Genomic DNA, 12,005 nt, shown 5'->3' on the forward strand with positions numbered 1-12,005 from the left:
CGCTTCCAAAAGAATCCCGCGAGGCTACAATGTGCAAAGGCTTTGGCTCCACTGTGATAGGACCTGCCTTACAATGGTACATCAACCTACCCACCAGGTCCATATCCTCTTTTACGAGCCTCAACGACAAGTTTGTGGAGCAATTCACAAGTAGTAGGAGCCTGGAGAGGACTTCAGACGGTCTCTACGAGATTTTTCAGCATCGGGTAGAACCCCTGCGAGGTTACATAGCCCGCTTCAACCAAGAAAAGGTGGCAGTTCCCGAGTGCAGCATTCCTACCGTGATCTCTGCCTTCAAAAGGGGCCTGCTTTCAGACGGGGGCCTCTACAAAGAACTAACCATGTATCCCTGCAAGACCATGGAAGACGTGTTATCCCGGACCTGGGCGCAAGTGAAGTGAGAAGAAGACGTCGCTAGCCGCGCCAAGGCCCAGCCGAAGCAGGACCAATAGTCGGCCCGATCAGATCAAGGAAATCGGGATGAAAGATCCTCCCAAAGAGCGACAAAGGACTCCCGGAACAGAAACCGGGGCAGGTTCCAGTACCGACCCCTGGAAAAGGAAGAAGGAATGTCGGTATCCACTTGGCCCGACATCTCCCATCTCTCGATGTCCACACCGAAGCTAGTCAACGTCTTGAGGCAGATGGGCCAACAGGTCAAGTGGCCTCAAAAGATGAAGGCACCTGACTCGTTCCGGAACCCTGGCCTCTGGTGCGACTTCCATCGCGACCATGGTCACAAAACTGAAAACTGCATCGCTCTAAGGATCGAGGTCAATGAACTAATCCAAAAGGGGCATCTCCGGGAATTCCTCTCAGAAAAAGCCAAGAACCATCTAAATAAAGAGGTGCCGGCGAAATCCGCTGGAGCTATACCCGCCTCACCACCTCGCCAAGACCGAGTGATCCATGTCATATCCGGAGGTTTAGAGATAAGCGGCGTGAGTCATGCAGCTGCCAAGAAAAGCACCCGCAACGCCAAGCACGGCCTAGAGACGACCAAACCAAAGCGCTTGCTCCTAGGTACCGACGAAATAAGCTTCACGGCTAAGGAGCAGGAGAAGATCTTGGCTCCCCACCACGATGCCCTGGTCATCTCGCTCACCGTAGCAAACTGCTTGGTAAAAAGAATACTAGTGGACAATGGTAGCTCCAACGACATCATCTTCCAGACTGCTTACCAGGACCTAGGGCTGGAGGAGAGCGCCCTGACGCGCAAAATAACTCCACTCATCTGATTTAGCGGCGAAGTCAAGCAAACAGCCAGAGAGTTCACTCTCCCAGTGTACGCTGAAGGGATCAACATGTCTACCAAGTTCCTGGTCGTCGACAGTCAATCAGCATACAACATGATCCTAGGAAGACCCTGGATTCACGACATGGGAGCAGTCCCTTCAACCCTTCATCAAATGGTGAAATTCCCTACACCCTGGGGCATCAGAATAATCAAAGGATATCAGGATAATTCTCGATCCAGCTACCAAACAGCCTTAAAGGGGAAGACCAAGGTCTTATAGCAATTACAGAAGAGACCTCAGGTCCCCCGAACCCGGGGACCAGAGGTCAAGCGGTCTGGCGAATGGCGATCGGTTCAGAGGACGCGGACCTCGAATCACGTAAAGGACCACCTAAGGACCGGTATCGTGCGCTTCGCATGGTCTCACTCAAGGTCCTCCAAAGCGGTACCTGTTCAGAAGACAGGGACCTCGCAAGATCCTCGTCCTCCACCCCACATGGATCTCGCCAGCTACCAACCGATGGTCTCACAAATGAAGAAGCGGGGAATGAGCAACGTGAGGAGACCTCCTCTGAAATCATACTGGACGGATCTGGGGCAGAGGGTACCCTGCCAACGGAGAACAAAGATACCTAGCCAAGCCAGAGTTCTTCAAATCTGGTCGCTCCGGTGGATGAATGCGACTACCCATCTCATGGCCGTGCTGAGAACCTTCATCACCAGGAAACATTGGCCGCGAATCCCCAATAGCATGAGAATCTACAGAAGCTGGGGCACGAGACAAGTCTTGGTCACGGTCCACGGACCCAAGGGAGAATCAGTACCCTGCAATGGAGAGAGGGATGACGCGCCAAGGAAACACTCCTATAATCCTCAACAAACCGGCATGAAGTCCACCCCCCAGGAGGAAAGCAACAGATGGGTCCACAGAACCCTGAGGACTGGTCCCGACCACGGAGTGCTGCCAGGGACCGCAACAAGAAAGAGGAATCCTCCAGGAGGGGCACTCATCCAAATAGTGAAACAGAGCCTACGGGCTACATAACAAAGGTAAAACATGGCCTAATCACCGGGGTACCTCGCAAACTGATGTCTTGTACGGTCTCCGGACCATGATTTTTATTACTTATTATTTAAGCATTATGTTTTCCTACTCCTATGTACGCTGAAACGTCTCCGCACAAAGCTTATGCAATAAAATAGTTTCGACTATAAAAGAATAGTAGGAATATCATAATACTTAAAGGGGCAAACAAGTTGGATTAGGTCCAAGCGACCTCCGATCCTGGCCAACCTTCAATGAAAAAAGTGGTACGACCACAGAAAAACAAAACGGGTATGAGACATAAAGTAGGAATGGGTATGCGCAAGCCTGAGTATGCTGTCAAAACTACCTAAAACCCCTGTGCAGCCTAAGGCGCATCGGGGTCCCCAGAGTACCAATGTAAAAAGTACTTGTATTAAAACGCTATGAGCTACGTGATACAGGGAACACATGGTATATATCCATTGCAAAAGTACTGTTATATACAGGGAGCAAACTAAATCATGCTTCTCTAGACGTGGAAAGCAGCGTAAGCCTGGCACTTGGGTTTTCACCCATACCAGCACCCTCTAAGTCTGACAGTGGCTTCCTGCAGAAGCAACATGCAGCACGGGAACTCGGTAATGGCCAACTCCCGAGCGGCAGAATGCAAAATCCCAACAGGTATCGGTAGCGGCCTCACCTAGGCAGGCAGAATACGGTCCCTTAAACTAATAATTCAAAACCCCCGGGTTATTGAAAACCTTCGGGTCCCCAAGTAATCTCTGGGCCCTGAAATGATTTTTTTTTTCAGGACCTGGAAAAGGTAAACCTCCAGGTTCTTTATAACCCCGGGCCCAACTGTGATCCCAGGATCCTAAGTATAGAAGTTCCTAAAACGGCCTCAAAGCCCGAGAACCAAAATCTATAAACGATCTATATAGCCTATAGGCCAACGACCTCAAGGTCCTCAGAAGGACCTCCGAACCCTATATCGTCTGAGGTAAGATTTCAATCTCGGAATCCCGAACTCACGAAAACAAGAAGCAAAGCTTGTAGGGAAAAGGAATTCATTACGAGAAATCATTGTTCCAAAGAGAATAAGAAAGGCTACAAGAAGCCATTATTCAGAGAAAAGCAGGTTCGACAAAAAGCAATAAAACATCTTGAAAGACGGACCAGCGGAGACTCGAGATTCCGCGATGGACCTCGGGCTGATTGGGAAAAACTCTCCAGGACGGCGACCCAATCCCTCAGACCAAAGCAGATGCTGGCGATATTCTTCCTCGGGATCCCAGTGCTCTGTTCTTCCTTCCAACCACTCCTTCATAAGCTCCCATCTAGGCGAAGCTCTCACCTGCCAAATCAATAAGTCACGCTGAGCCGCCATATCTCGCACCCGGTTACGGAGAAGGAACAGCTCGGCGAGCAGCCTCTGCTGAATGCCCATTAGCAGAACCCTTCCAGTCGGAGTCCCGATTGAGTCTGGTCTAATCCAAGTAGTCGGCGGTGCCGCTCTAGCCAAACGAGGTGGAGGAGTGTAGAAAGAGTGCCTTCTTCGCGTCCCAGCCTGTTGATACTCATCGTAAAGAACCGAAGCAGGGAGTCTCGCAATATTCCCTGAAAGATAGAAAGAGTAAGAAGACGAAATCCTACCAAGCAAGGAGTAAGAAGCAAGAACTTACCCCAAAGACGGCTGTGGCGCAAGACTTCCTTACTCACCAGGAATGGTACTCTACGGAAACGCCGAGAAATCGCTAGCACCTGTTTCACCACTGCTTCCCCAAGGAAGGACACCGGACGAGCCACATCTGAAAACAAAACCAAATCATCGGTAAATCACCAACCGGAGGAGAATGAAGTACAGAAGACCAGACTTACCGACGGTACGCCATAACGTAGGGTAAAAGAAGGGTTCTTAAATCTTCATAAACGCGTATCGGCTGTTCCAGTTATTCCCGAAGGGGTAGTTACCCATGGTACCTCTCGAAGGCTCCTCAACCAAAAGGGTGCCATTGCGGGGTTGAAGATGATAGAATCCGGGCATGATCGTCAGCAGGGCAAAGTAGTAGGAGTACAGAACCTCATGTATCCCGATGCCGAGGCCATAGAGCTCCCCAAGTACTTGGATCAATATTAGAGTCCTCAAGGATAAGGGAGTAAGCTGAGAAGGGCAGAAACCAAAGAACGATGATATCTCAGCCACGAGTGACGGAATGATCCCCCAAAAACCTGCCACCAAGTGTGCCTCAAAGACGGCCATCTCGTTCGGTCCCCCGTCAGCAGCGCGTTCAAACGTAGAGGGACTCCTCATCTATACCGAAGAATGAATCGCATATTTCCTCCGGATAGCCATCAGATCCTCCTCCTGGATCTCAGAGCATGGGCCGTCATCAAGAACATAAGAGCAACGTTGCTTCAAGGGTGCCATCAGGATCACCTCATTATCAGCCTCGGGGACCTCTCCGTGAGAAGTAGCAGGTGAGGAAAAGGGGTAAGCAAATAAGCGACGAGGCCTTACGCGACCACCTACGAGCGAGGCCGGAAGAGAGGGTAAATCAGAATTCATCTTTCTCAAATCAGGGATGATCTGGTGAGAAGCGCTGTGCATCCTAAATATACGCCCAACGCTTTCCTTTTTGAAGACGGAGAAAAGGAAATCAAATATTTCCAAATCTCCTAGAGAATCGTTAACAAAGGGTGACCAGCCTAGAATGAAGGAAATCCGATCCAGGAAGGAAAAACGCTACTCAGATCACGCTCCCGCCATTTTCTGGTTCAAAGGATCCTAGCTTAAGAGACTTCGGTTCTCTTCAACAAGAACTCTCCCCAGCCTCATCGTCTCCAGAAAATTCAAGACGCTACTATCAAGCTCCGACTAAGTAAGCTGGAAACGATCCTTGCCTGGGTTCAGAACAAGCTCCGGCTTGAGTGGAATCCAGAATAGCGAGACCGATGAAGCGGAGTCCTGCTTAAGGGGAGCCTGCTGAGAATGAGCAACCCCGGTTGACTTGAGTGCACAGGTTATTCCCCGAGTTTGATGACGAAATCGAGCAATAAGGGGCAAACTGTTAGGGAAAAATACCCCGGTATCATTTCCTTCAGCCTCCAGGCAGGACCCAGACCCCCGGGTCCCCGATATAGGAACACTCCAGGTCCCCGCTAAAAGGAACCCTGGGACCAGTCCCAGGGACCGACCTCTCTTCCGAGAAATGGAAGATTTCCGATAAAGAGAACCTTCCATATTTCCGAATATGGAAGAGTTCAACCTAAATCAAACCGACTTCAAGGCGACTATATAAGGGCTCCTAAGTCCCAAAAGCAAGGGATCGACTTCTCCGAGGCGAGGCTTAGAGACTAGGGTTAGACAGCTAGAATTAGGGTTCTTACCTAATACTTTGTAACCTTGTTTACTCTCGTTTGTTCTACCTAATAAAACGTTTCTTTAAGCCTATCTTCTTATTACTTTACCCAAATCCTCACGAAACATACAAACCTACTCAAAATACACACGATTCTCTAGCTTATCCATCGTTCTGTGGTACTCTAAAAGAGCCTACACAAAAATCCCCTAACAGCGTCCACGCTCATGACGTTGTGCTCGGTCTCAGATCGGATTAGGGCTAATTCGAGTCGATCATCGGTCAAGATTTCCTCAATCATTCCCTCTTGAGGGAATAGTGCTTGATCTTCATCCTCAACTGTGTAGGTCTGCGTGTCTAGCATCGGTTTCTTCAGCAATTTGTTCATTTTGAACTTCATTGCAATGTCTCCCAGGTGAAGATCAATCCTTCCTTGTCGAACATCAATAATTGCACCAGCTGTGCACAAGAAAGGACGACCCAGGATGAGGGGATCTATTGGTTCTTCGTCAACCTCTAGAACCAAAAAATCTGTCGGAACATAGGTGTTGCCTACTCGGACATGGAGATCTTCCAGAATACCCACCGGTGACTTGACTGACCTGTCCGCGAACACCAGGGACATTCTAGTAGGTTTAAAGTCTGTGAATCCAAGTCGCTTTGCCATGGAGTAAGTCATGAGGTTGACACTGGAACCCAAATCACAAAGAGAACAAGCAAATACTGTTTTCCCAATTTGTACCGAGAGAACAAATTTTCCTTGATCACCCAACTTCTTGATCGGCTTGTTCTGAAGCACTGCACTGCACTGCACTCCTTCGAAATTAGCGTGACCTCACCATCTCCTATTATCTTCCCCGAGATCAACCCCTTCATAAAGCTGCGCATAGAAGTTATCATCTAAATCACATCGATTAGGGGTAGCTTGAGGGTTAGATCCTCTATCATCTTCTTACACTTCATCTCCTCGCGATCCTTTTTAGACTTCTTTGCGGGAACAGGATATGGAACCCTAGGGGTGTATTCTCGCAGAGGAACAGACTCGACAGGTGTGGCTGCAGGCGCCAGATCAGTCTCAGCAGGCTGGTCCGTGTCCTCGTCAGGCGGCGGAGCAGTTTCGGACTGTGGGTTCTCACCCTCTTTTTGCTTTCCTTTCTCTGCCGCCGACAGCTTCTTAGGTGTCGCATCCAGTAGTGTTCTTCCACTCTGTAGTGCGACCGCATTGCACACTTTAGGGTTTTTATCAGTCTTTCCAGGGAGAGTTCCGTGCTGCCTCTTAACGCTCTCGGCTGTTTGTGCGATCTGAATATCCATCTGCCGCATGTGGCTAGCGACATTGTCATATTTAGTACTCAGGTCATTGAACATGTGGTTCATCCTGGAGTTGATATCTGCGGTAACCTGGTTCAACGCTTTCCCTTGAATTTGTTGACCTTGGAGCAACTGCTGCATCATTGTCGCTAGACCCTTCATCTCGTCTGTCGGAGCAGCCATAGGTGCAGGAGCGGCTTGTTGAGCAGTCTGCTGCTTTTGGTTCTGGAACTGGTTGTGATGCGCCTGGCTCAGAACGTAAGTTCTTCCTTGGTACCCCTTCTGATACCCGTTGTGCTGTCCTTGACTGTTCTGTGCATGATCAACTGGGTTGCCCGGCTTAGGGTAATTAAAAAGATGAGGGTTGTTCCTCACGTTAGGGTTTGGATGTAAGATCTTGTACTGCCAGCCTTGACCAGTCACGTAGCTCACTTCTTGTTGATCGTCTACAGTGTTCTCCGCATCGGGTGCAGCTTCTAAAACACTGTTCTCTGAACCAGTTTCTTCCATGATGAACACTTGGCTCTGATTGCCTTTTATCAGCTGGTCAACCTTTGCCGCCAGATCGTCAATGCTGTTCATGCTCTTGGAGCGATCATTCTCCTTGTTCTTGTTGAGTGAACTCGACTCCATGTTTTCGATCAGTGCAAATGTGCCTGGTGTTGTTTGGGTCATGAAATCTCCATTTCTTGAGGAATCAAGAGCATTACGAAACTCATAGCTCACTCCATCATAGAATACTTCCAGTATGTAGTCATCCTCAAACCCATGGTGAGGGCATTCCCTTTGGTACTGCTTGTAACGCTCCCAAGCATCATAGAAAGGCTCATCGGTCGTTTGCTTAAAATTGGAGATTTTATGCCTCAGAGCTGTGGTTTTCGTCTTTGTGTAGAAGTGGCTTAAGAACGCTGCTCTGACTTGTTCCCATGTAGTAAGTGTACCAGTCGGGAGAGAGACTAACCAGCGAGATGCTTTCACGTCCAAGGAGAATGGGAACAATGTGCATTTGACGTAGTCTGGTGGCACTCCATTCGCACGAGAGAAGTTGCAAACTCTCTCAAAGTTCTCAATATGGTCCAAAGGGATTTCAGCCGCGAGACCATTGAACATTTTTTTGCTGCACCAGGCCAATCAAAGCAGGCTTGATCTCATAATCCTGTCGAGTGCAGGGAGGAGGATTGATGGGGGAGCGAGTGGTAGGGAAGTTCCGCGGAAGGTTCCGCTCTCCAATTGGAGTGCCTTGTTGCTCAGCTTGCTGTGCAGCAAGTTCAGCCGCTGCTTGGCGAGCAGCTCCCTATGCGTTGATGGTCTGTTGCATCTGATGCATTTGTTGTTGCATGAGCGCCATTGCAGCAGTAAGATCATCTTGGCCTCCGTGATCACCCATTGTGGTGTTAGTAGGCCGCGGTAGTTGACGGTTCTGTCTTTCTAATCTTGCGAGCTCTTTGTTACTTAGCGTGAATAATGGTCCTTGTGCGTTTCTCCGAGTATGTCTACTGGTCATGCACCTGGATCATTGACTGAAACAAAGAGAGAAAAGCAAGTTAGATGTCTTAGACTAAATATAGAACTGAAAAATAAAGGTAAAATATCTGGTCCCCGTCGCAATGGCGCCAAAACTTGATACACTAAACCTGAACCTTTCCTAATGTCAAGTTAACAGTGGTAGTTGTAGTATTTAAGATTCAATCCAGAGGACTAGTCTACACTTTATTCTTATAAGTTTTCAACTTAGCTAAAACTAAAAGTGGGGTTTGATTTAGGTGGTAACGTGCAAGCAAAGTAAACAATTGCAAAGAATAAATTTGATATTAAAGAGAAGCCAATCTAGGGTTTTTCATCGGGTGTCAATGCTTAGCTAAACATTTATTCAAGCGCTTTGAAGTATAATCTAGAACACGGATCACTCAATTAGAATAGCCCACTGTCATGGTGCTGTTCCCTTTGCGGTTCGACCTTGACACATAAACTTTCGTTTGGATCAAGGGTCGACTACAAGCAATAGAGATCAAGTCCGATAGGTTCACCGAGCACTCTAGTATCTACTTTCGCTGACTAGAGATGCGCGGCTCATTCACTCAATATCAAGTAATCTCCTACACGGTTAATGAGTAGATTCAACCTAAAATCTAGCAGTAAGTGATCAGGTTATAACTAGCATTAAGAACAGAGATGAACAAAGACACAATATAATCGCTTATTTATGTTTAGCTCAGCGATCAACACCTTAGAACCCTAGATGAGCTAGGCAACTACTCAGCCATAACACAAGACGAACAAGACATGATAACTGAATAGTACTGCATATAAATCTTAAGAGAAATTAATAGGGTTCATGATAATCCTCTCGGTGAAGAAGAGGAGTCGTCTCCCTTACAATAGCAAATCAACAATCTGTCTTAGTCTCTTGCAAAAACTAGCGTGAAAAGAAAATAAAGATAGAGGCGGCTTTTATATGGAAGCGCCTTAGACTTCAGAGTAGGGAATAGGTGATTAGGGCAAATCTTTGAAAGATATGGAAACTTCCATAAATGTTGGGAACAATCTTCTGGCTGCTCCTAGTGGGATCAACTGTCAGACTGCTCCGCTCGATTGTTCTTCGGGGAAAGTCTACAATTCTTGCTCCTTTCTTCACGCTTCTTCCTTTAGCTCTTTAGTCCACTTCAGACCTGAAATGACTCTAAAAGTACTGGACTAACTCGATAAAACATTGAAAACCAGTTAGGAAGCATATACACAATGGTGCCAAAAACACCATATATCAAAGAACCTTATAGGAAAATGATATCACTCAAATTATCATACGATCAACTTTACTCTCTCAAATAAGAGGTTTAGTACTTAGGAATCGAATCCACAGGGAGCGTGGACATACAATAATATCGCGATTAAGATAGGTAAATAATATGAAAGCAGTAAATAGAGGAAAGCAGTAAATCAATTGGTTGTTCTGAGAATATAAGAGAAAATAGCTAGATTCATGGTCTCAGACAGTCAATATTATAATGATATAGAAGCTAAGGATATGTGAATGACGATCATATAACTCAAATTCTAATGCAAAGCTATCCAGCTCTCGCTGCGAGTCTAATCGTGACTAAGTCTGGTGCTCTAGTTGTCGCATGTAAACACGGATTGAGTGTCGGCCGATACTATTGACTAGGTATCGATCGGTACTTCCTTAGGAAAGCGTTATCGAACTGATCGATATTGTTCACTAGTTTCCTAGACCAGCTATCGCATGTATCTAGCAACCTAGCTCAGCAGATTAATTCAGGTAAAGAACCTACTTTGCGGTTGTCTATAATACTAAGTTCAGAGTTCTAGTTAGCTACTCTAGAACACAAGTAGTAAGAACAATTATGATAAAAGAAATCTATAAATTCACCCTGCCAATTCTATAGTTTTGGCGAATCCATCAAAACCCTAATTAAACCTTAAATCTAACAAATTAAACTACCCAGACATAGCAAAGCAATTCATAGCAATGTCTGAATAAAATGTATAGATAAATAAGTAGAAAATAATGAAGTTCCAATACAAATCTGAGAAGGAGGCTTGAATCTTCTCTCCAATCTAAAAAACCTTAAATAGTTTGTTGGGTAAAAAGTAGAAAAAAGATTGTGTGTTGCCCAAACAATGGCAAACACAAAAATACTAGGTAAAAATCGACCAGGAGTAGTACTGTAAATAAGATCTTTGAGCTTCAAGTCGGCCACGAACTGGTCGCCCGTCTTCTCGCGTCAGTGTCGAGCGACACCAAGGGGTCAATGTCGATTGACATTCTGTATGAATATCGACTTTGGCTGGTTTTTGAACATCTACAAGTTTCTTCAATTTTTAGCTCCAAAATGCTCCATAATCTAAACATTGCTACAAGACATACCTAGACTTGAAAAGACTCTAAGATAGATTCCAAACATATATAATAGAGTCTAAAACGATCATATACCATGGTCTAAATGTGGTAAAATCCATGGTATATCTGAAAATCTAGGAGATAGCTTTCTGTAAAACAACTTTTGGGAAATCTTTGCAGAAAAACTTGCGTAAAACAAACCAAGTAGTTCTGAAAGTCTACGAAGCGATCAACAGAGAAAATGAGAACGGAAGAAAGGGACCACATCGCCATACACAAAGTCCTCATAGCAACCAATATACCATGGATTTTACCAGTTTTTAGCAATGATATATAGTTTCTTTAGAGTCTATTTATTATGTTTCCGAGTCTTGTTAGAGTGTTTACAGTCTAGGTATGTTTTGGAACAATGTGGAGATTATGGAGAATTTTGGAGTTAAAGATAGAAGAAACTCGTAGCAGTTCAGAAACCAGCCAGAGTCGATATTCAGATCGAGTGTTGATCGACAAACATCTCTTGTTGTCGATCAAGAGCGACGTGTGTAGATGGGACGAATTTTTCAAGTCCTACGTAACAAAGTAGGACGACACTTCACCTATCAACGCTAGGGCATCCTCTGAGGGCCACCTCCAAAGAGCTTCATAGATAGCCACTTCATTCACCCTCCATCCGGAGCACGCTCAAAGTCAGTAGGACTCCTCAGTTCCATAGACGGGGGTAAAGAATATTTCCTTAGAATCTCCAAGATATCTTCGCCCTGAATCTCGGAGCGGGGCCCATCTCCATCAAGCCTCCGTGAATGGTGATGGCTCAAAGGAGCCACGGGAATCACCTCGTGTCAGCTTCAGAAACTTCTCCCCATGAAGAGATGGGAGACGAGAAAAGACTCCCAAAAAGGCGTTGGTGCCTCATGCGACCACCTACAAATGAAGCCGATAAAGAAGGAAAATAAGGATGATTGCTCATTCTTCTATGCGGGAAGAGGATGAGATTGAGAGAAGGGATGAAGTCAACACAACCTCAAGAGGTCCATATATACTACTCTACATGACGCTCTCGTAGCAAGAATGCCATCAAAGAAAAAGGAAAGGTATATGTAATGACCCACTACTCCCACCACCTCCACTATACCCACTATCTCCACCATCTCCACCATCCCCACCACTCCCACCATCTCCACCATCCCCACCACTCCCACCATCTCCACCATC

At 46.3% G+C, this 12,005-nt stretch overlaps 3 protein-coding genes across 3 annotated transcripts; 1 reads left to right on the top strand and 2 right to left on the bottom strand.

Moving 5' to 3' along the window:
* Positions 1-569: 569 nt before the first annotated feature.
* Positions 570-1,238, top strand: LOC106308639. The gene has a single exon (XM_013745779.1). The coding sequence runs from the start codon at positions 570-572 to the stop codon at positions 1,236-1,238; it is 669 nt and encodes a 222-aa protein (XP_013601233.1).
* A 3,337-nt stretch (positions 1,239-4,575) lies between these two features.
* LOC106308640 lies at positions 4,576-6,511 on the bottom strand. Its single transcript, XM_013745780.1, has 3 exons — positions 6,366-6,511; positions 5,838-6,312; positions 4,576-4,896 (listed from the first exon to the last, which is right to left on the bottom strand). Exons 1-3 carry the CDS (start codon positions 6,509-6,511, stop codon positions 4,576-4,578), a joined length of 942 nt encoding a protein of 313 aa, XP_013601234.1.
* Positions 6,512-6,523: 12 nt separating this feature from the next.
* On the bottom strand, positions 6,524-8,044 carry LOC106308641. The gene has a single exon (XM_013745782.1). It carries the CDS (start codon positions 8,042-8,044, stop codon positions 6,524-6,526), a length of 1,521 nt encoding a protein of 506 aa, XP_013601236.1.
* Between the last annotated feature and the right edge of the window lie 3,961 nt (positions 8,045-12,005).

This window comes from Brassica oleracea, chromosome C8 (assembly GCF_000695525.1).
Source record: "Brassica oleracea var. oleracea cultivar TO1000 chromosome C8, BOL, whole genome shotgun sequence".
Classification (NCBI taxonomy): Eukaryota; Viridiplantae; Streptophyta; class Magnoliopsida; order Brassicales; family Brassicaceae; genus Brassica; species Brassica oleracea.